Below are 24,221 nucleotides of genomic sequence, written 5' to 3'. Positions count from 1 at the left end.
GGGGTGTGCCAGCTCCAGGCTGATAACCTCCTGGCTGGAGGGCTTAGCATCCAGGCTGGCCTTCTCCTCCTCCTCATTCACAACCCTGCCCTCCTGGAAGCAGATAATGGACGTGTCCAGGCCGGAGTCAATGACTGGGGACGGGGAGAGGAGGGGAACAGCTCCCCTCCCAGGATGCCATCTAGCTGCTCATAACAGCAGAAGGTCTAGGGTGCAACTTCAGAACAGGAACTTTTTTCCATGGGCTTAGTATAGGCCTGCCTCAGTTCCTTAATTTTCATGCACACCTGATCTAGAGTTACCAGGTAGACCCCGCCAAAAAAAAGGACACACTTGATGGGGGAGGGACCGGGCGGGAGGGAGACGGGGCGGGAAGCGGAGCTGGCGGGGGGGGGGGGGACATCCGGGGGCTAGCCAGGAGGAAGGGGTGGGGTGGGAAGCAGAGCTGGGGGGGGAGCCACGGGGCTGGGCGAGAGGAACGGGAGGGGGGGCTGGATGGAAGGGGGGCCAGGAAGCAGAGCTGGGGAGGGCTGGGGGCTGGACAGGAGGAGGGGAGCCCGGAGGAAAGGGAGAGGGAAGCGGAGCTGGTGGCGGGGGGAAGGGTGCAGCCACTGACTGCAGCCGGAGTCCAAGGGGCCACGCCCCCAGCAGGTACTCCCTCGTGTTGCTAGTAGAAGCCGGAGGCTCCCAGCTGAGAGGCAGGGCCACAATTGGCACTGGGAACCTCTGGTCGCGAGCAGAAGCCGGGCAGGAGGAGTCCCAGCCCCCGCTCTGCCCCTTCCCCCCCCCCGTCTTTTGCACGCAAACACATGCTCCTGCGCCAATCGTGGCCCTGCCTCCCAGTCACTCCCCCGCCTCTGCCAGGCTTCCATCCGGCACCCAGCCGGGAATTCAGAAAATACCGGACATTGCACTTGTCTGGTATTTTCTGAATTTTTCTACTGGACAGATGGTGCAAATACCGGACTGTCCGGTAGAAAACCAGACACCTGGCAACCCTTACCTGATCCAACATGCGCGTGTGCCCCTTATGGGCCAAGGTTGCTGCCATACGGCCGTAGACATCTGCACTACAGCACCTGGTGTAGAGATCCTAGAGGGTGCATTCCTCTCCCCACACCTCTAAGAGATCCAGGATCTCTGCACCAATCCACGATGGTGCCCCCTTTCTCCCCTAGCCAGGGGCTACCAGAGGTGGGTGCTGGCATGCTTGCAGCTGTTGGAGGTTAGAAGAGAGCGCCGGGGTCACTCATGGAAGGCAGAGCAGGGTGCTGCTACGTGGCATAGGGCTAGCAGGGCCCGTGTCGTGCCACAAGCACAAGGTTTAAACTCTGCAGGAGAAGGGAACTACAGAGTTCTGAGGGTTATGGACAAAGTGGCCATCGAGGCAGCTGTGAGAAGCCCTGGAGGCCAATTATTTCAAAATAAGCACAGCTGACTGTCCACACACACCCCATTTCGAAATAGCAATTTCGAAGTAGGCATTATTCCTTGTAGAATGAGGGGTTATTATTTCGTTATAGCAAGCCCATTATTCAAAATAATTTGCTTGCTGTGCTGATGCTCACCTTGTTATTTTGAAATAACGTGAGTAGTGCAGATATGCCCTCTGATCCTTTACAGAAAGAAGATTAAAACCCCTCCCATAAGACACTGGAGCAGAAGGGAGAATACCTCCCTAACCCCCAACAAAAGGTATAAACTGGAAATGAGCACCAGGGTTGTTGAGCCCTTTCCCTCTTCCATCACAAGCAAACTGTCAGAGAACTGCATTCATAAATTTGTTCAGATCTCTCATAAAACTAATTCCCCCAAGGCTTGTGAAAGAGAGGAGTCATTTTCCAGGATAGGGTTTAGACTGTTGATAATGTGTTGGAAGGGTTTATGTTGTGAGCTGTAGGTGATGACTAGTGGTATCCTACTGTTTTTTTCCTGAGCCTGTCTTGAAGTAGCTGATGTCTGGGTACTCTTCTGGCTCTGTCAATCTGTTTTTTCAACTTCTCCAGGTGGGGATTTTAGTTTTAAGAATGCTCTATATAGATCCTGTAGGTAATAATCTCTACAAGATGCTTTGTTGTTTTTTTAAGTTTTTTCCAGTTACAGACTAACTAGGCTACCCCTCTGAAGCTGTTGTAGGACTCAGGAGACATTATTCACAATAGAGGAGTATTCCTAATGGAAAGACAAAGAAGCAGCAGCAGAACACTGGAGCTCTTTTCAGTTCAATTCTCTTCAGATTCTCCTTACTCTTTTCTTGCTTTCTCCTCCCCTCTCTCATGTAGTTTGGCCACTAATTAAATAACTTAAGTAGTGAGGAAAAAAAACAATTTTATTAGCCTAGAAACAGTTGCTTAGGTGACAGTAATCCTTAGTATACCAGGAAATGTTCAGTCAAGACATCATATATATAGTAGCCCAGTGTCTGAGAGTCTGTAACGCCGAAATGCTGGCTGTTCCCTCTGGGGGGGCGTTGTTGCCTGGAATGCTGGCTATTCCCTTTGGGCAGCGCTGTTGCTTGAAACACTGGCTGTTCCCTCTGGGCGGTGCTGTTTCTGAAATGCTGGCTGTTCCCTCCAAGCAGCCCGTGCTGCATGGGGAGTGCGGGGCCCAAACGGCCGCTTGCTCCCACGTGGCGGCCTGCCTGAGCGGCGCAGAAGTCAGCCAAGTGCCACGGCAGGAGAGGAATGGGGGCAGCGCGATGATGTGCGGTGTGACAGTGGCTCCAGGCCCTGCCCCTTGGCCATGAATGTCACCAACCCGCCCCCCTCTGCCTCCCGCCATGGCACTCAGCTGACTTCTGCACCGCTTAGCTGGGCCACCGCATGGGAGCAAGTGGCGCAAGCAGCTGTTTGGGCTCCACGCTCCCCATGCAGCACGGGGAGCTTGGAGCCCAAAAGGCCATTTGGACTCTGCGGTCCCCCAAGTGAGAGGAAAGAGGGGGAGGAGAGCTGAGGGGGGGGGAGGCAGTAGGAGGAGGAGGAGAGAGAGAGGGAGACGGAGACGGAACGAGAGACCGGAAGCTCAGGAGAGAAGACCGACGTGGAGGAGAGACCTGAAAATCCCGTCTTATGACTGGTTCAGCCAAAAACAAATGTCAAAAGAATAATGTGTATAACCAGCAACAAAAAGACAGAAATGTACATTGCAGTGTAAGACAGTTCAAAGATATTTGGAAATGGGACTCCATGCTTTTAGATTCTTTCTTTTTGTTAAAATCTGTCAAGAATATGGTCACTTTGGGGAATAATACTTAACACAAGGCATTGGCCGATATGCTCCATTTGGAACAGGGGTGGGGAACCTTTTTTGCGTCAGGGGCCGCTGACCCACAGAAAAATCAAATAAGTCAGGGGCTGCAAGTGAGAAGCAAAAAAACCAACCAACCAACCAAACAAACAAAAATAACAAACAACAAAATCAGTCAAGGGCTGCAAATGAGAAGCAAACAAACAAACAAAAAACCCTCACTGATGTGGTCCTTGACTGAGAAGAGGGTAGGAGGGCTGGATTGCCAGCATGGGAGCTCTGAGCTGTGGGAGCCAGATCCAAGCCAGATCCTCACCCCTGATTTAGAACACTGACATTTCAAAAGCACAATTTTGCACATGTATACCCTGCAAGCACACAGAATATGACTTCATGCAACCAGACACGCACAAGACTGCAGCTCTGACAATCTGGCTCTTTGTGATTATTTTTTTAGAATTATGGTTTCTTCTTTTGGAATTATTTTTATTTAATGTGTAACACTTACGTACTGTCATACTCCAAATTTTAACCTTCCTTCCATCTTATGCCATCCACTGCAGTCAATGAGAGGCCAGAATTTGGACTATAGAGATTTAAAAAGATCAACACATATTTATGTCATCTTTTGGCTTTCTCTTATCTTTAAGGCAAGGCTGTGTCTAGAGCATGTGTGTATTCTCACGTCTTTCAGGAAAACTAAATTAGTTCAAAAAGGGAACTATCTAGCTATAGTAAGAAATCTTAAAAATCTTCAGATACAGGTTCAGATAAAGGCTGAACCTCTCTCATCTGGGACTTTCTGGTCTGGCAACATCTGTGGGCCTGCAGGTGATGCACAGGGTTGCAGGAGGGGACACATGCCTCCAAACAGCATGTACGGTTCAAAGGGCAAGGCAGGGAAGTGGTGGGGCCTGCAGCAGAGGGGGTTGTCCTGGCCCTTCATCAAGTGGTGTGGAGGGGGTCATCGGGCTGGTGGCCCCCATATCACCCCGTATCACCTCTCAACAGTTGATCCTGTCTACACCCATATCTGAAGACACCCCCCCTTAGCCCAGAACTCCATAGCCCCCTTTCTGGCGCTAGGCTGGGGAGTTTTTATAGCATGTTTGGGGAGGGAAAGCACATTGTTCTGATCGATTGCCACTGAACTTGCTTGAATTTGAGCAGTTTTATCAGGTGTCCTGTTTTCACCATAAGGAAATACGGTCACCTTACCTAATACTATGTGCAGGCAGAGTAAAGGCAGGCAGCTACTGCTACATTACTTTACCAGATGAAGTAATGGTCTTGGAGGAGCAGCAGTTTGCCCACACTTTAGGAGGAGCAATACTTGACCCCCTACTTGCTCCATCAGTTCTTCAGCCAGTGTTCCAACAAAACTCATGCATTTGGATTGGGAATAGGAGGAGTACATGTCACTGAACACTAGTAACACATTTCTTTTTCTACTGGTTTTATAAAAGAACAGATAAAAGCCAAGCGTTCATTTACAAAATACCACTGCCAAATATTCTGTCTAGTTCACATTTTATAATCCAACTAGAAATAAAAGAAAATCACCCCTTCCCATGTATAAATGACAATATAAAGCTTTTTTGTGCGAATTGTGGACTGTGTATTGAAAGAATGGTTACAACACAATACATATAAAGTTTACACTTGCCTGGGACCACAAACAGCTGCATATCAGGAGCCAGGTTCTGCTCTCAATTACAATGCCAGTGTAACTCCAGTAAATCAGCAGTTACCTGGATAGACACCAGTGTGACCTGAAGCAACAGTGAGCAGAACCATCCCCACAGGCCCACGTAGTTTGCATCCCCCCTGACAGCAGCGGTGTCTATTCCGTGCCCTCCTCACGCAGCAGAACTGCCCACGCTGGGGCCCCTGCAGCTGCTGCCATGGGGTGGGAGAGCATCGGGCCCCTTTCCACCCCACGGCGGGCCCCTCCACTGCCAGCACTCACCAAACACCGGCAGCTTGGGCTTGCCCGGGTCCGCGCGGGCGGAGGCCTCCGGCAGTGGCTGTGGGGAGCGAGCGCCGCGGAAGCGGGGCCTCAGCTGCGGCCCAGGGGGCGGCGGGGCCCGGGTGCAGCCGCTGCCCCCTGCAGGCTCCTGCCCGCTGGGCGCGTGGCCGCGCAGAGACAGGCTCTCGGGGGCGCCGAGCCGGGAGAGCGGGTGCTGGGTCACCGGCGGCAGCCGGGCCGACGCGACGCTGGGCGCCTGCGGGCGGCTGGGGGGCACCTCGCCGCGGGCGACCATCCCGGGCGAAAGGGGACACGAGACGGCCGGTCCGTGCCAGGCTGCCGCCCCCACCCAGCCACCAGGGAGCGCCCCACGCGGGTAGCGCCGCTTTCCCTTTCCACAGGCTGCTCGGCCTCAGGGCACGTGTCGGGTTCCCGCCTGGGGGAGCCAATTCCTGGGCCCAGTGCTCAGGGCAGGCTGCTGGGCCAAGGGGCCCCTGGGAGCCCCGAGCTGCTCCCTGGCCTTTCCCGCAGCAGCCCAGCCTGCTTGGAGCCGGTGCGGTTTCTCGCCTGGAACAAGGGGACGTTGCCACAGGCAACAGAAAACGCCGGAATCCCTTTTCGACAACATTTCGGCCAGAGCCAGAGGCTCCGCTGGCAGCTCCGGCTGCCTGCCCCAGCCCCGTGACAGAAGCCATGGGAGGAGGGGACCCCTCTCAGCTTACCCATTGGCCCCTCCTCTCCACACAGCCCCCAAGGAGCGTTCCCACCGAGGGGGCTTGCATACTGTACGGAGAGTTTACGTGGGGCTCCCTTGGTGATATAAAGCCAGTCCCTTGGCACACGTGCGGCCATTAAAATAAAATACAAGACTTGAGCCACATATAAGAACCTAACGCCCATCCTCGGGATGCAGCTGTCTACAGATTTGTGGCTGCAACCCGAGTAAATAGATCTACCTTACATCCTGAAGGTCGATAAACTTGGACTCTGTCCAATTAACCTGGAGACAAAGTTGACAAAGGTGCCTCAGCAGAGTGTTCAGTTCCCAGATCTTTAAAACTAGGGACTGGAAGAATGCCCTACAGTTGTTAACTATCCGAGGAAAAGGGGTTGTCTATGGATAGGACAAACCATAGGGATTTACAAAGATGAATATCAGGTCAGCATCTTTAAAAGCACCCAGAAATGAACAGAAAGTCAATGCTTATCTTATAGACCTGGTATAATTATAGACCACAGCCTCCACCATTAAGTAAATAAGCAGTCCCCTGTATTTTGCAACCAGCTGTAACTTATAAATGATCCACAAAGATAACCCTGGGTAAAGGATGCTACAGTAATCCTGTGTTGAGGTGATAAAGGAATGGATAACAGTAATTGGATGGACATCAAAAATCCATGGTCATAATCACCTTGATAGATACATGGGAAAAGCTTGTATGGCCATAGACATTTCCCGCAGATTCGGAATAAAAATTAATGATGTACACTAAGGCTACATCTACATTGTCAAGATTTTGCGCAAATATTTTTAACGTAAGAGTTTTTGTGTTAAAGTATTTGCACAAGAGAGCATCTACACTGGCATGTGCTTTTGTGCAAGAGATGTACTTTTGCACAAAAGCATCCATGCCAGTGTAGACGCTCTCTTGTGCAAGAAAGCTCAGATGGCCATTTTAGCCATCATAGACTCATAGATTTTAAGGTCAGAAGGGACCATTATGATCATATAGTCTGACCCCCTACACAGTGTTTTTGCAAGAAATACTAGAGATGGTAATACTAGCCTATGATTCTGCCTACAGTGAAACAGTTTTTTCACCATGTTTGGGATGATCTGAGAGGGAACCTAAGGATCAGGGACACAGCACACGTGATGAAGGAGACAGGGAAGGGCCAGGGTGTGGGGGAAGGAGTTGAGTGGAGGCAGGACAGGGACAAGGGGGTTGAGCATCCCCCCAACACCTATATGACTTACCTAGTTTCTGGGCTAGTGAAAGAAAGGGGAAAAAAAAGAGAGAGAAAACATGACAGCCTGATGGTTAGTCCCCCTATTTAATGTACTAGAAGGTTCTCCTGGTGTTGCTCAGGTACTTAACTCAATTACGTTTTTTTAATGAAATTAAAATGTACATGCTTTATTTAAGTGATTGTATTTTTCCAAAATTAAGAGGAAAAGTTTGTATTAATAAAACAATTAAAGTGATTCAAACAGTAGATAGACAATATTTGTTATTCTCCTGTTGCTAGACAGTATTTGTAGTTTTTCTGTGTTTAGCTAGAATAAACAAGTTTTTTCCACTTCCCACTCTCAATGTAGCAACATACAGTTGCCCATGTCCAAAGCAATACACTCTGTCACACATGCTCAGTGCCAGAGGACAGCCTGACCCATATAAAGAAGAGCTAGGGTTAGTTTCGCTTTTGTAACTTCTGAGTTTGGGAGGCGAGAGCATAGGTGAATAGCCCAGGAAGTCTCTGCTTGGCTCCCAATATTCATAAAACTGCTAAGAGGTCTAAAAGATGGCTCAGGTAGCTCCAGCTCTGCAGACACTGTGCCCCTCTAGGGGTAAAAATACCCTAAGGGTGTGTCTACACTCCACTGTTACTTTGAGATAACTAGCGCTATTTTGAAATAACAGTGCAAGCATCTACACAGCCATTCCATTTTTCAAAATAATTTCAAAATAATGGACAGCTTATTCTGAAATCTGTAAACCTCATTCTATGAGAAATGGTACCTATTCTGAAATAGCTATTTTGAAAGAAGGCGCGAGTAGACACTCCACTACTACTATTTCGAAATGGCGCCTCATCAGGACCATTCTAAGTTATTCTTCCCCAGTGCCTCCTGGGGCTCTAAATCGAGATAGCATATCTACGTTAGGGAAGCCTGCCTCAGACTAATTTTGAGGCTTCTCTCAAAATAAGCTATTTTTGAATAACTATTCCATAATAGCTTATTTTGAAATAAGCATGCAGTGTAGATGTACCCTAAAGGAGTCGGTTGTGTGTGTGTGTTTTTTCCAAGCCAAAACATGTTTGTAGTATTGCTATATCCATCTTCAGCCTCATCCTATGCAAACCACTCCCTGGAAAGGTGCCTGAGAACAAGCTGGGAGCAGGGGTATACTTGAGACTATTAGAAGGTGGCGTGTGTATGTGTGTGTGGTGGGGTGGAGGTGTTGTTGTTACTTCTTTTACTGCTTGCAAAGTGTGTTATTTTGGGTTTTTGACTGGTCTGTGCATTTCGTAATTTTAATTTCTCTTACTCTTAAATTTAATACTTTGAGTAGTAAGTTCTAAAATGCCTAACCTGCTGTGGCTGGAGTAATTATCCCTGTGGCAATTGCTGCCTCTGGAAGTGGCTGGCATGTCCCTGCAGCCCCCGAAAAAGGCAGAGCAGGGGATCTCCACATGCTGCCCTTGCCTGCAGACACCATTGCTGCAGGCTATGTCTACACTACAGAATTTTTTCAGAAAAACGGCTTTTTTCCCCAAAAAACTTCATTTACATCCACACTACAGTTGTATTCTTTTGAAAAAAATCGAAAGAACAGAAAGGTTTTTCCGACATTGGTAAATCTCTTTCTACAAGGAAGAAGCCTTTTTCTGAAAGAGCTCTTTCAGAAAAAGACGTGTGGATGGGGAACAGGGAGTTCTTTCAAAAGAAGAGGAAAGAAGAAAAAGCACAGGTGCCCTGGTGGCCACTCCGTCCATAGTAATCACAGCTTGAATGCGAGATAGCGTTCAATCAACATGGATGCTATCTTTCAAAAAAGCAGATTGCTTTTTTGATGCGCTTTGGCAGTGTGGACACTCTCTTTTGGAAGAAGTTTTTTTGGAAGATCTCTTCCGGAAAAGCTTCTTCCGAAAGAAACCTGTAGTCTAGATGTAGCCGCAGCTCCCATTGATCAATAATGGAGAACCATGGCCAGTAGAAGCTGTAGGCTCAGTGCCTGTAGATGAGGGGCAGCACATGGTGCCATGGAGCCATTGCTGTACATGCCAGCTGCTTTCAGGAGTGGTGCAAGGCTAGAGCAGGAGTAAACCTGCTTTAACTCCACTGTTCCACCACCCAGAAGCTGTCTCAGTTAATTGGTGCCCAGACAGAGCCTGCTTCCTGAACCTCTGTCCCAGCCCTGACCCTCCTCCTACACCCAACCTCCTGCCCCAGACGTGAGTCCCTCTGTACCCAAACTCCTTCCCTGAACCCTCCTAGACCCCAATCCAGTACCTTGAGCTAACCAGGAACCCCTCCCACACTCCAAATTCCTTGGCCCAAGACCAGAGCCTGCACCCCAGTCTCCTACCCCAGCCTAGTGAAAGTGAGAAAGGGGAAGCAAGGGGAATGGAGTGAGCAGGGTGAGGCCTCAGAGAAGGGGTGGAGCAGGGGCAAGGCCTCAAAGAAGGGGCAGGAAGGAAGCAAGGCAGGGGTATTTCGGTTTGAGGTAGATCTTACCTTGCACTTAAATTGAAAAAGTAATCTTGTGGCTAAAAAGGTTGGAGACGACTGCTGTAAAGTTAATTTTTTGCACCAATTATCATTGTCTTTTAATTTTTATAATAAACAATAATACATTCCTGGGAAATGTGAAACAAAATAAAAAACTGAAAGACTACGTCTACACTGGCATGATTTTCCGAAAATGCTTTTAACGGAAAAGTTTTCCGTTAAAAGCATTTTCGGAAAAGCACGTCTAGATTGGCAGGATGCTTTTCCGCAAAAGCACTTTTTGCGGAAAAGCGTCCGTGGCCAATCTAGACACGCTTTTCCGCAAAAAAGCCCCGATCACCATTTTCGCGATCGGGGCTTTTTTGCGGAAAACAGTACTGTGCTGTTTACACTGGCCCTTTTGCGCAAAAGTCTTTCAGAAAAAGACTTTTGCCCGAATGGGAGCAGCATAGTATTTCCGGAAAAGCATTGACGATCTTACATGAGATCGTCAGTGCTTTTCCGGAAATTCAAGTGGCCAGTGTAGACAACTGTCAAGTTTTTCCGCAAAATCATCTGCTTTTGTGGAAAAACTTGCCAGTCTAGACACAGCCAAAATGTAAGGCCTTAGAATAGAGCACACCTAGAGCAACTGATCAGTTGGCAGAAAAGTTAGATGGTAACCATAAACCTCTGAACAAAGCAAAGCCTAATTTCTAGGGCCTAGAAAATCAAGGGCCTTGATTAGGCAACTAGAATCCCTATAAAATTAATGAGGATGAATAGACTATTGACTAAGAATAGACTTCACAAAAGCCAGTGGGGGAGCCACCTAAATTACCGTATAGGAGAAGCCAACAACAGAGGTATGTCCTAAGTTCTGCCCTCTCACAAATCAGACACCCCGCTACGGGCTATATCTGTATTTATATACAGAGCACTTCATCTATATGTCTCTGCGATCTGCAGCCAGAAATCCTCATGTGGAGTTAGGCAGCTTAGGCACCAAAGCTATTTCTTCCAAGAAATACCAGTGGTGGTACTGCTGTGGTCTCCCCCATATAACTTTTATCCCAGTGGTTAGAGCATTTACATCTGATGTGGGAGTCTCAGGCAGAGAGGAAAATTCAAGTTGGGCACTCCATATCTTTTGGAAGTGCATGGGGCTAAAAGTTATGGGAGGTGGCACCTCCATCCTCTGGATTTTGACTGGGGTGCAATCTAGTAGATATGTTTGGAGAACATTTACAAGCTCAGATTTGGTAGGAGGCATAAGCATCCCCCCACCTAGTTCCACTTGATTTGTGGCTTATGCTGGACCTAGATGTGAGATAGACATAGAGTCAGGCATCAGTATGTATACCCACAGGCAGAAATATAGGGAGCTTTTCAAAGAAAACTTAGGCATCAGGTGAGCTTAGGTATGTATAGGGTTAGTTGGCAGCTAAACAGGGGTCTATTTTGATCTGGGTTTGAGGCATCTAGGTATCTTTGTGGATTTGAGCCACTATACCTCCTAGAAAAAGTCATCAGGATCTCATCTCTTACTGTTAAGTTCCAAAACATTCTTAGTTTAATTTCTCAGCTTCACTAGTCCTTTGGTGCTAAAAGGGGAGGCATTAATGATGACTGAAGTACTAGAGGAAGAAAAAATGAGTGTCAAGAAACTAGTGGCACTGAAAAGCAACAGTAGTTGCCCAATGTTCTCCTTCAGGAAACTGTGCAGAAACTAATAAACTCCAACTATGCAATATCACTATGCTTTCTAGTTCTGCAGTTATCTGAGACAACACATTTGTCATCTTTTGTGCTCAGACACTCACAGCTGTGGCTGCTTGCTCTGTCCCAGGCTTTCACTTATTTTTGCTAGGAGTTTGTTCTTTACATTGTTCAGCAGCTGTGGAAACAACATTCAAAACTGTCCAGTTGGAGACCAATGGTGGGTAGGATACTAAAAGCTTCAGAGAAGTGGTTTTGTTTGGAGTCAAAGGTCTCAGAAATATCCTAGAATGTATACCTGTGAAAAGAGCCATCTTTACCTTCTGATGTGTTGCTGCACATGCCCCAGTTAGTGATGGTATTAACTTCTTAGGGTTTCAGCCTTCCACGGCAGGAGACAGGAAGGGATTTTCCCCCAAATGTATTGAGAGGAGACTTTTTATCTATTTAGTCTGAAGCATCAGAGGTGGCCCCATCCAGAGATGGGAAATGGGGCAAAGAGCACAAGTGGCACTGAGCATTCTCTCTCAAGTGCTGGTTTACATTTGCCTGCTGGGGTCAGATTTGGGGTTAGGAAGCTGTAGTTCCCCAGGTCAGATTGGCAGTGGCCTTGGAGACTTTTCCACCTTCTTTTGTAGTATGTGGGGCCAGGTAAATTACCAGGATTATCTAGGTAGATCTCACTTAATAATTTCCCTGACATTGCAGCAGCCTCGATGCACCTCTGTTTCTTTTATTCTCTGTCTCTGGCACATAATGTAGTAGTTTAGTTTTCTTAACACTGTACATGGGGCAAGAGGAAGGGGGATGAGCCACAGGTGCTCAGATGTTTCAGTAGTGAGAGGAATTTGATTTGCATTCAGAGAATATCACTTTGTAGGGAAGATCAGTCTGTTAGTTGCCAAATTAATGTGAAAGTCAATTCCACCAATTATTATTATTTGTATTTCAAGTCCCAGTTGAAACTCATGTCCCATTGCATTAGGTACTCCACAGTCTATGTGCAGTATTTACAATCTAAGGTTCTCCATCCTGAAAAAAACACCTACTAAATATTACAAGCACAAGTAGTCCCAATGATTTCAGTGTTCAAACCTTTGTGGGATCAGGGTCTAAACAGACAAGTCATGCAAGAGATCCGGAAAATATTAGTGACATTTTATGGATGGAAGAGATGGGACAGTGAGGAACAGAAAAATTAGTTAAGAATTAGGCACTGAATGCACACATAGTGTTATTACAAATGGTTCTGCTGTTTAACATTTGGTTCGGCTCATGCTCTTGAATTTCCCAGGGCACGTGATCCCTAGAGCCCCCTCAACCCTCCCTTTCATGTAAGTGACCCTACTTAGCCCGTTCTGCCTTCGCCTGTCTCATGCAGAATCTGTCCTTAAAGAGACTGGGTACAGTGAGGACACTGGCAGTGGCAGAAAAAAGTGCCTCTCCTCGTCAGGAAATCTAGGATTAGGGATAACATGTTAGTATTTTCAACAATCTGTCAGACCTTTAAGACTTTAAGCAATGTGTTCAATCGTAAAAAAAAAACCTTTGTCCTCCACTTAAAAAGTTCTAACGCAAATCTTCAACTCACAGCAAGGCGGCGAGCCTCATTCTATCTCTTTGCCTTGTTTTATCAAATATCCATACTCCCCGATGTGTTGGTGTGGTTTGTGTCCCGCTATCAATCAGATGCCCAGTGTGCTTGCGCCTTGCTACAGACTAGAACAGCAGTTAAAACACTGGCTTGCGATAAGCTTTTATCTAAGTCCCGTTTGATCTGTCTCTTATTCCTCGTGGGTTCCCAGCGCGGGCTGCGAACGCAAACCCTCCGAAGTATGCTCGCAACCTCCCCCAGTCCTGTCCCGCGTCTCCGCAGTGCTATTAATACAGCAGGCACATGCTCTGACATAGCGTTCTCCAGCAGGGAGCAGATAACTTTAATTTGCCCTTTAAACGTCCCTAGCACAGGGCAGCCTCACCGCCCGGGCGGCCTCTGTGGAGCAGCATGGCGGCTTTGCCCCCATGCCCTCTGATGACTGGGGGGTTCCTAGCCAATGCGTGTGCCCCGGGGGGACCCTCCTCTTATCGCGAGAAGCAGGGGGTATAAGTAGTTAGGGGAGCGGCGCTATCCCATTTGAAGCGCGCTGCAACAGGCCGGGGGCAGCTGTGTGGGGGAGGAGCGCGCAGCAGCTGCTTTTGCCAGGAGCTCTTGGGGGGTCTGTTTGCCTGAGATCCGACATGAGTAACCCAGTCGTCAGCTTCCTGGTGGACTTCCTGGCGGGCGGTGTTGCTGCGGCTATTTCCAAGACAGCTGTGGCCCCCATAGAACGAGTGAAATTGCTGCTGCAGGTAAAGACGGGCCGGGAATCAGCCGAGCCCCTGTGCACTGTCCGCTCGCCTTGGCTCGTCGCTAGAGCGCGCGGCTGGCTAGCTCGCTCGGCTGTGAGCGCTGCGGGCTCTTCCCCTGCGAGTGGGCATTGGAGCAACAGGTGCCGCTCCTCAGTCGCGGTGCGGCGCTGCCCAGCGAGCAGCGCTAACGGGGAGCCCTGGAAAGGCAGGGGGCATGTTGAGGGTCGGTTCACGGTGTGGTCATTTGTACAGACTCTGTTTCCCTGGGCGCTTGCAAAGAGCCTGCCTTCCCTGGAGGGGAGCGTGAAGTTTGGCTGGCGAGCGGTGCGGCCGCAGGAATAGTGTGAAGTGGGCGCCAGCTGGAAGTGCCTAAATATGGCAACTAGCTTGGGAGCGTTGGTTACGCAAGAGCAGCCCAGCTCCTTTCCCTTGACTCTGTTTATAGTCGGGACTCTCTGCACTGGGGAGAAGTGGCTCAGATCCCTGCCTCGTTTGTGTCCGGGCTGAGCCCCCGCGCCTCTAGGCTTGGCAGTTCCTAGCCTTGGCAGCTGGCCCTGTCACTTATGAAAGTAAAAAAAAAAATGCTAAGTTGCTTGAGCCTGTTACAAATTAAGCTTCAGTGGTCAGCATTGTTTCTAGGGGCTTCTTGTGCTGACTACAAGACTGGTGGCCCAAACATGCTAAGAGCCCACTTGTTACCTGACTTGAAAAGTGAAACTGTAAAGCAAGCACTTGTATGCGTTTAAAACACTTCTATGCCGTTGGATAAGCTTTTTGGTGGAACCCTAGAGTCTTGATCTGTGTCTGCTGGTGAGTAGGGGGTCAGTTTTAAGATCCCAGCTTTCATTCAGTGATTGGGTCTAGCCAGCTAGAACAGAGGCACAAAGCTCGTCTAATAGCTGTGATTAAATACACTTGTTAATCTCTAAGGTGCCCCCATAGGACTACTAGTTTGTTTTTTACGTTACAGACTTAACACACTGTTGAAGACAGAAATAGTTTCATGTGTCACTAGTGCAGGGATGCTGGAACTAGTGGTGCTTGGGGTACTGCTGCTCAAATGCAGGGTTTTTTCATCATCAGGACTCTAACTATAAAAATAGTTCCAGCAACATTGCCTTATTTTTGTCCTCACTTGGGAATGTGAGCTATAGAAATCAAACAGTAAGTATTCAATCTGCAAGGGAAAAATCTTGACTTTCAGCAAGGAAAGTACTTCCCCCATAGGTTCTGGAAGTAGGGGTGCTAGGCACCCATGTGCCTCAAGTGGTTTCTATTACATACAGGATTTACAGTTTGGTTCAATGGTTTTCAGCACCCCTCACTTTGCCAATGATTCCAGCACACCTTATTTCCCTAGGTGTGGTGATAGTTTCAGGATATCCCTGCAAATGCTCAGTTTCCTCATTACTAAACCCAAGGAAACTGGGTTTAAGTTTGTGTAAAACAGGTAGAGGCTCTTATGTTGAATTGTAAAGTTATGAGATGGCTCCATGTATATTTTTTTCTCCCCATGAGATGTATATTTAATTACATCTCATGGGGAGAAGCAAGAATGGCTGATCTGGTTCAGACCACTGGTCCATCTAACCCAAACCTTAGTCTTCTGACCGTTGCTGATGCCAGATACCACAATGGGAATGACTAGAACAGGGCAACTTTCAAGTGATCTATGCCTTGTCCAGTCCTACTTTCTGCCAATCCTACCTAGGGACACCAAAAGCAAGGTTATGTCCCTAACCAGCTTGGTGAATAGTCATTGATGGTCCTATTCATTCATTGATCTGATTTTTTTTTTTAACCAGTTATACTTGTTGCCAAAGGGGTGTTGTGAAGGCTAAGAATTCCACAGGTTGACTGAGAGGTAGCTCTTCCTTAGTTGTAGTCACTTTTTAAAACCAGATGCCTCTTGTTTATTGGGTGACCCCAGTACTTGTACTAGATGAAGGGTTAAGCAGCACTGTTACTCCTTCTCCATACCATTCATGAATTTATAGACTATCCTATCCCCCTGGCATCTCTCTGCCAAACTGAACAGCACCAGTCTCTAATCTTTACTCATACAGGAGCTGTTCTGCACTCTTAATTTGTTGCCTTTTTTCTGTACCTTTTCCAATTCTAATCTCTTCTGAGCTGAAGCAGTCAGAATTGCATGTGGTATTCAAGGTGTGGGCATACCATTGGTTTATATAGTGGTACTTATGATATTTTTCTGACTTACTATCCTATTCTATTTCTTCACTTTAACCAATTGGGGTCTGTTTGCAACAATTACTTTGCACAATGTATCAATTTTGTCTTTGTCTTTCTCTCGCCTGACAGGTCCAGCATGCCAGCCAACAGATCACAGTCGAGAAGCAGTACAAGGGGATCATTGACTGTGTGGTGAGGATCCCCAAGGAACAGGGCATCATTTCCTTCTGGAGGGGCAACTTGGCCAATGTCATCCGTTACTTCCCCACCCAGGCCCTCAACTTTGCTTTCAAGGACAAGTACAAGCAGATCTTTCTGGGGGGGGTGGACAGGCACAAGCAGTTCTGGCGCTACTTTGCTGGGAACCTGGCGTCTGGAGGTGCTGCAGGAGCCACCTCCCTCTGCTTCGTTTACCCTCTGGATTTTGCCAGGACCAGGCTGGCTGCTGATGTGGGCAAAGGGCTGAATGAGAGGCAGTTCACAGGGCTGGGTAACTGCATCAGCAAGATCTTCAAATCTGATGGCCTCCGGGGGCTCTACCAAGGATTCAACGTGTCAGTCCAAGGCATCATTATCTACAGAGCAGCCTATTTTGGGGTCTATGACACAGCCAAAGGTAAATGGAGGAAGGAGCAGTGATAACTTAAAGAGAATCCCACAAATATAAGGAGTGCCTGCTTCAGTGCTCTCTTTTACTGGCATTGGCTCTAGGGACTTAGCTAACTGGCAGCTTTGTTTTAAATGTATACAATAGATTATAAATGTTAGCACACTTCTGAAATTGTCCCATCTGTTTTGGTTGATCCCTTGCATCACTGTTGGATTCGTTTTTCAAATGCAGATCTCCTGATAAGTCTAACTTAACATCCTTTCTAGTGCGTTCTTTTTAGGTTATAACCATGCTCAATCCTCTTCTTACAGAACTGCACTAAAGCAGTATGAAACAGCTTTTAGAGCATAGAACCATAACTATCTCTTGATTGACTCTTTAAAAATGGCTGCTGGCTGTTCTGAATGAAGACTACATGGCTCTGCACAAGATGTAGCTGAAGGAATTGAGTGGCTTTTTGAGGGGGGGAGGGAGGAGGAAGAAGGCTCAATCAGGCCATGTGCATGAATAAGGTCTGGGGTAGGAATGATTCTCCCTTCCTCCTCCCCCCCCCCCATACCAATCTTCATTTACTCTTGATGACAGGTATGATGCCTGATCCCAAGAACGTGCACATCATAGTGAGCTGGATGATTGCCCAGTCTGTCACCGCTGTGGCAGGGCTGGTGTCTTACCCTTTTGACACTGTCCGACGTAGGATGATGATGCAATCTGGCCGAAAGGGAGGTAAGAACAGCCTTCACTCAGTGTCATAGCAGCAGAGATCTTATTGGCAGATATTTATAGAAGTATTTTATAGATGCTACAGAAAACCTTCTATAAACTTATTGGAACAAATTTATCACTATTATTGATTTGGTCTTTCAGGTTACGTCTACACTAAAGGCTTCTTGTGGAAGTGTGTCCACACTGCAGAATTGCATTGGAAAAGCAATGCACTTTTGTGCAAGTGTCTAGACTTCATGGACGCTCTCTCAAAGCTCTGATTGCCATTAACAGAATGGCCGCCAAGGCACCTGTGCTTTTGATACAGGGTTTTGTGCAAAAACAGTGTTTTCTGTCCCCACACACCTTTTTGCGCAAGAGCTCTTGCACAAAAAGGCTTATTCCTCATAGAAAGAGGAATATCTATACTGCAAAAACCCCTGTTCTAACAATTTGTGGTACATTTTCTTGCACAACACACTTGAGGTTGACTTTTCTTGCACAACACACTTGAGGCTCTGAATTTTTGCACCAACTCTGCAGTGTAGATGTAGCCTCAGATTGCTATGAAGCACTTTGCTAGAACTGTGTGTGTAGTAAATGTATTTGTAGCTGAAATTCTCTAGGGAGCCTACTTTGATATGACTTGCCTGTATGAGTCAAGAGTTTCTAATGTGCACCTTCTTGTCTCTACAGCTGATATTATGTACAAGGGCACAATTGATTGCTGGAAGAAGATAGCTAAAGATGAAGGAGCCAAAGCTTTCTTCAAAGGCGCCTGGTCCAATGTGTTGAGAGGCATGGGCGGTGCTTTTGTATTAGTATTGTACGATGAGATCAAGAAATTTGTCTAAAGAAATAAAGCTATTCTGTTCAGTCATTTAGAGCAACTGTTTAATGGGCAATAGTATTTCTTCTGGAAATAGAGATGGCTGTCATGAGGCACATCTAGTTCAGAGAAAGATGCATAACTGTGTAATGGTTGTCCAATGGATCAGTTATATTTTGTCTGAAAAGTCCTCACACTTACTGGAGCCATTACGTGATATTTGACACTTATTTATTCCTGTGACTAGAGTACATTTCTTAAAGATTTAGATGCCTACATGCATAACTAGGTTACATTTATAGACTTAGAAAACAGTCAAGGATCTCAAGTACATATTTATGTTGGGTAGACATTGAGTTTAACACCAGGACATTCAAAACACATGGATAAAGGGCATTCTTCCCCTATGAGCCTGCCAGATTGGATGACTGGGGTGGGGGGAGAATGCAACTGCCTTGAGGCCTGGCAGCTCAGAGCCCAGAACTCCCAGCTGCTGCCACCACTGTAGCAGTTGGAGCCCTAGAGCCTTAAATTACTACCAGTACCACATGGTGGCTCCATGGGCTGGCTGGAGAGGGGCAGGGGAGAGAAGATGGGTCACTATGATGTGGGTGGCACTGACCAAGGCCCCACCCCTTTTTGGGAGCAGATTGCTACCCAGCACTCGAGCTTTGACTTCTAAAAAACCTGATTAAAGTAAAACAGCATCTTTACAAATACTTAGATTATCTGTAAGTACCAGGAAATGTTCTCACTACTCTTGCTCTGAATAAGTCCTCCCTGAATGTGGAGTTCAATTCCTCCTAATATTCTAAAACACTAGAAGACTGAAATACTATGTTTAAGACTAAGTGCCAATCTTCTTCCAACAGACATTGATCTTTCTTTTGAGGATTCTTAATGTTCCATTCAACTGAAACTAAATAAACCAGTGTATTAGTCAAATTCACCTCTCCTGTTTCTGATACTGTTTCGAGATTATCCATGTTGTGATAAGTATTCTGTACTTGAGTATGGAGTGATGATAAATGTAACAATGATCTAATACACTGATTACTTGTCCTTTTAAGACTAAGAGCTTATTTTAGTATGGGGAATGAATGATTGACCTAAACACCATAGCAATCATGCTATAGTTTAAGTTCTATAAATTTCTCAGTTACCCTGAAACACAATTCTCAATTATTTTCAACTAATTTTAACACTCCTTCAGGGTAAATGAGAAGTAGTGGAGGAAGAATCTGGCCACTAAGTTATCCCTGAACATATATGTGCTTAATTGCAAGTTATTTACACTTCATATGGTGTATGCCTAATGAGAGAAACTGTTCTGCATTTGGAAAGGACTAGTACCTGAAAACTGTATATGCTTGCACATTCAGGTCATCTAAATGTCCTGTCTGCTATATAGCAAGCTAGTAGTTAGACTTTCAAGATGGAGGCTTGTATTACATAGTACTGTAATACAAAAAGACTGACATACAAATCAAGTACTTTTCACATCTTAACAGCTGGAAGTTAAATACAATGTAATGTGAATTTGAATGTAAGTTTATATAACAGTTGCTTCCACTTGTAACAGGTATGCATGAACTAAGAGTGGGTTATAGTGAAGTGTGTGGTTTTTTTTTTTGGGGGGGGGGGGGGAATAACCTGGGTTAGTTGGGCATTTCCCTGCTGGAGGTAAACATCAGAGTAGTGGTCTCATTGTGACCTTGAGTAAATCACCTTCCCATTATGCTTCCATAAACCCTAATGAAAAATGGAGGAAAGGCAGATGCTTAGTCACCAACTGCATCTGTGCCAAATGCTCCTGCATATTTGAGTAAGATGTCAAAAATGAATCTGACCTTTCTAATACTCTACAAATCTTCAGGCTTTTGGTGTATTTTTAAATAGGACTGATAATCCAAATGTCTGTCACTGGACCGGCATGGTGTGGTTTTTTAAATTGTGACCAAAGGTCAGTCTAGTCCAGTTGTCTTCCAACAGTGGCCAATGCCAGGTGCACCAGCAGGAATGACTAGTGATCCTTCTGTTTGAATAGAGATTTTTTTTTTGCTGTTCTGCAAAACAGAACTGAACCTCATCTTTCAGTTATCTTAGTTTGTGTGTGATGGCATTTATTTTAAATTCCTGCAAATGTCAGCCACCTTAAACTTTCTTAAAATTCAAAATTAAATACAGCTTTCTTCTTGTTCCCCTAGACCTTATCTATAAAGAAAAATTAGTCCTGCACTTCACTACTGCTGCAAATCTGTCCACCATGGCTACTACTAGCCTCTTTAGTTTAGAGCAGACAGAAGTTACAACTAATCATGCCATATCACTTTAGTTCCAAAAGTGGGTGATGCCCAGGAGAACCAGTCACTTCCTAAATCTGGCCTGTGAAGCTAAGAGACCAGAGGGACACTTCCACTCAATCATGACTAAACCAATCCTGTAGTACCCATTTGAACATCCAAAGGTAGATTGAGCTGTAGCCTTCCCTTTGCCTTCTATTTTCCAGCTATAGCAATAAGGCCTTGATCTAGTGGAGAACCAGCTGGCTCCCTCCTTCTGTTGGGGACTAGTTGCAGTGGTTACACTTATTTTCAAACTTTTCAACTGACAGCTAGAACTGAGGCCACATTATTTAAAATGAAATTCTCCACTGAAACTTCAATTTTGTGAATACAGGACAGCTTTCAAATAACTTGCCTATTTTAATTGGTCAGAGGTTATAAGCCCTACTTGTTTCCCAAAGGGTCAGATCATCTTCAGTTTTTGAAGAAAAGTATGTCTTTATTAGTTGTCAGTGTTCAAAATTTTGGGATAGAGTTGTACAGGCCAAGCCAAAAAATGTTTTGTCTGCTGTTGAATGAGAAATGAACTGTGCATAAAATTCGAGTTTCAGATACTCCACCCTTACAGGAAAAAAAAATCTAAACTTACTACAATACTCACCAGCTACATATAAAAAGGTGTAAAGGAAAAAACTAGTCTGAGACATTTCACCTTTAATAATTTAACATGACAGGAAATGTGTGTTAGTGTTTTAGTCACTATTAGGAGGAATGAAGAAAATTTGAATTCAAGAGGAAAACAGCCTTCTTCCAATAGGAAAATGGAGAAATTTTCTAAGATAAAATGGAAGAGACCAGTAAAAGAGCACTGAAAATAAATTGAAAGTTCAAAGGAGGACTTTACTATAAATACCAAGGAGAGAGGATTTTCTACTAATGACCCAGGACAACAGGTCTGGCTCATAGCTAAACATTTCAAGTAAAAAAAAAAATCCTAACAATCTCAGAAGTCTGAGCAGAACATATAATTTCCTTCATCAAGAAGGAAAGGAGATTTATATGAAGAGGAATTGCTGCCTCCTGAGCAAATCAGGAGGAAAAAGTTTAAGACAAAAAGGGAATTACATTTAAAGCACCTGACAAACTATTAAAGCGACGAGGAGTCCTGTGGCACTTTATAGACTAACTGAAGTGTAGGAGCATAAGCTTTCGTGGGCAAAGACCCACTTCGTCAGATGCATGCAGTTAGTCTATAAGGTGCCACAGGACTCCTCGTCGCTTTTGCAGATTCAGACTAACACGGCTACCCCTCTGATACTTGACAAACTATTATGAGTCAGATTTAAAAAACAATCACCCATACATGAGAGAGAATCCCAGAGCTTATGTTGGATGTAAGTCTGCACTCCCCTGCTTCACTAAGTGGTGACAAACAGCCAGTTTCTTCCACCATCCTTTACAGTTGTTGGATAATAAACACAAAATGCTCTAAGCATCTTATGCAATGATGAACACTGATAATTCATCTTAAATATTTTACTTAGAATTTACAAAAGGAGTGATACAAAACTAACAAATTCCACATACCAAAGTAAATATTAGCGGGAGGTAGGAGGGGTCAACTAAACTAGGTCCATTTTGTTAGTTTAAGAGAAAATAATTGTTATATGAACACTCAAAAGTGCTTAATATGTGACCTTTGATATTTTAGTTTATTTGGCTCATTCAAAAACACTTTCAATGGTGAATAATTTTTAATCAGCATATTTATACAAATAATTCCAGCAGTACTATCCAAGGAACACATTACAGTCACAAAAAGAACAATTTCAATGATAGTTATTTGCCGTACCACTGTTTAAAGTTAAAAACTACTAATACATTCTCACGTATATAAAAATTTAATCCACAAAAGTCATCAGATTCAGAGGTGAAGCTGCTTTAACTCATATCGTTCAGTCAAGTTATTAAAGAGGACCAAAGAAACTGGATGATCTTTTGTCAAGTGTAACACATTAAATATTTAGAAACTTATGCCGTTGTGCTAAACACGGGAGGAGAAAATGGATCTGACTTTTGTAGTTGTAGATCTCAATACTATTTAACAAAATGTTTTCTTATTTAACACAAAGATCCCCAGAATTTCTGAAAGAAAGGAGGCAGGACAACAAGCAAAGGTACAACAGTAACTATGGTTAATGGATCATAGTTCATGCTCATCATCAAAGAAAATCCCACAGCCAGTGACCAAAAAGCTTGTTGCAGTAGCTTTCCATTATCACTTCCATAAAATCTTACACTATGTAACTCAAAACTCATGCCATGGTTGGTCTTCACCCACTTAAAAGACCTAGTATAAAACACAACATTAAAATATAAGCTCAAGAAGCACAACTTAAGATGTATCCTTATATTCTACTTTGTCCTCTTTTCTAATTTTGGTTGATAATCTCTCTCAAAACTTGGATGTTATTCTACTGAATTTGTCTTACAGCTCCATGACTGTTCCCACCAGTTAGTGAGGGCAGAGTAGTGTCATCACTAAAGGCAATGGCTATTAACCAAGTTTGAGGAGTAGTTGAATTTTCTGTTTTTATTGGACCTCACATTAGAATTTCACTTCAAATTTATTCTCCTATCGAACACACGTTTCCACCCACCATGGTATGTTTTTTCCTTATGTTCCCTTAAGTCAGGGAAAGACAATTTCACACCAGAATGAACACCGCTTTATTCAGCTAGAATGATCTGCCATAGTTGGAGAACAAGACACTTCCTACAACCTCAATATTTTAGTTCGCTCATATGAAAAGTGCTACTGCTGTGCAACCAGAATGGATATGTTGCAGCACTATAAATTCAGATATTTATATACTTACTGTATCAATAAATAGAACATATAGATCTACATTTTATTGAAAACATTTGCACAAACTGTAGTAAAAAGAAAATGCTGAGCCATTATTGCATGACTTAGAAGTTCTGAAGACCAAACAACCATGAAAAATTAGAACCGTTTATGATCTAAGTACATGCTTGAACGTTTATTGCAATTTAAAAAATTAAACTGTAATTTTTACATCTTGGATCCAAAGCACAGCAATTCCATCCTTCATACGTGTGAACTTCATTTGTGCTTTGTAAATGCAAATCCTTTGCAATTTCAATTTTCCCATCTCTTTGTCAAATACATCCTCACAGGAAACACTGATTCAAGTGAAATTGTCCATTTAAAACCGATTTACAAGAAATTACACCACAATGCACTTTAATCAGCAAACAATGAAGATGACAATACTTTTGCACAGAGATATCTACAAAAGCAAAAGAAATAGAAGTCTGGCGATCAAGTAAGAACTCTGGGCAGAGTACAAGTAACTTATAACCAAGCAGCACGAACATTAGTGGGCTTAGGTCTCCGTAATGCCCCACTAGATGCATCAGAAACTGGTCTCTCAGTCCTACGACTGACTGCACTGGATGTTCTTGAAGCTCCTCCTATTAGAGTACAAGGAAAACATTTATTAACAAATTATTCTGTTATCTTGGATGCTTGGATCAGTAGGAAGTCCTATTGCTTCCTGTCCCCCCATATTAACAAAAATGGCTGTCATTATTCTATAGTTTGGGGGACAATCTAGACCAATGAAGATTGTGTCACTATCTGGTCTGTAAACATGGGTGCCTCACAATGCTTTACTGCTGGAGCTTCCAACCTGGGCTGTTCACAATTAGCCTACCAGCATGCAGGTCACACCCATAGCATCTGTGTGCTAGACAGCCCTGGTTCAGCTGTTCTGACCCAGCAGCCTCTTTACAACCCCAGTCTGACTTCCACTAGCCTTAGGTACAGTCTGCAAAAATAAGACCCCAATGTACTC

At 45.0% G+C, this 24,221-nt stretch overlaps 3 protein-coding genes across 4 annotated transcripts in view; 1 reads left to right on the top strand and 2 right to left on the bottom strand.

Annotated features, from left to right (window-relative positions):
* Positions 1–5,994, bottom strand: part of LOC102445674 (EF-hand calcium-binding domain-containing protein 6-like) — a 114,314-nt gene extending 108,320 nt beyond the window's left edge. Inside the window, exon 1 of one of the 2 annotated variants that reach the window (XM_075930303.2) lies at positions 5,216–5,994. In XM_075930303.2, coding sequence (XP_075786418.2) covers positions 5,216–5,510 — 295 coding nt within the window. In that variant the 5' untranslated portion in view covers positions 5,511–5,994. The remainder of the gene's footprint in view (positions 1–5,215) is intronic. The other variant, XM_089777895.1, reaches the window with a different exon arrangement.
* A 7,501-nt stretch (positions 5,995–13,495) lies between these two features.
* SLC25A4 (solute carrier family 25 member 4) lies at positions 13,496–18,112 on the top strand. The gene is made up of 4 exons (XM_006128486.3): positions 13,496–13,718; positions 16,041–16,527; positions 17,107–17,247; positions 17,923–18,112. Exons 1-4 carry the CDS (start codon positions 13,608–13,610, stop codon positions 18,078–18,080), a joined length of 897 nt encoding a protein of 298 aa, XP_006128548.1. The 5' UTR covers positions 13,496–13,607; the 3' UTR covers positions 18,081–18,112.
* A 3,666-nt stretch (positions 18,113–21,778) lies between these two features.
* The window catches only part of CFAP97 (cilia and flagella associated protein 97), a 48,261-nt gene continuing 45,818 nt past the window's right edge, over positions 21,779–24,221 (bottom strand). The window contains exon 5 of the mRNA XM_014576240.4: positions 21,779–23,838. Within this exon, the coding sequence (XP_014431726.3) occupies positions 23,720–23,838 (119 nt within the window). The 3' untranslated portion in view covers positions 21,779–23,719. The remainder of the gene's footprint in view (positions 23,839–24,221) is intronic.

This window comes from Pelodiscus sinensis, chromosome 4 (assembly GCF_052426305.1).
Source record: "Pelodiscus sinensis isolate ZL-2025 chromosome 4, ASM5242630v1, whole genome shotgun sequence".
NCBI classification, from domain to species: domain Eukaryota; kingdom Metazoa; phylum Chordata; order Testudines; family Trionychidae; genus Pelodiscus; species Pelodiscus sinensis.
This window is presented reverse-complemented; position numbering and strand designations above follow the sequence as displayed.

What these genes read in the sequence shown, in the direction of transcription:
- SLC25A4 (XM_006128486.3), top strand. Translation starts at nt 13,608, where the DNA reads ATGAGTAACCCAGTCGTCAGCTTCCTGGTGGACTTCCTGGCGGGCGGT. An exon ending in GGTCTATGACACAGCCAAAG is followed by an intron (nt 16,528 to 17,106) that starts GTAAATGGAGGA and finishes TCTTGATGACAG; the next exon opens with GTATGATGCCTGATCCCAAG. An exon ending in GCAATCTGGCCGAAAGGGAG is followed by an intron (nt 17,248 to 17,922) that starts GTAAGAACAGCC and finishes TTGTCTCTACAG; the next exon opens with CTGATATTATGTACAAGGGC.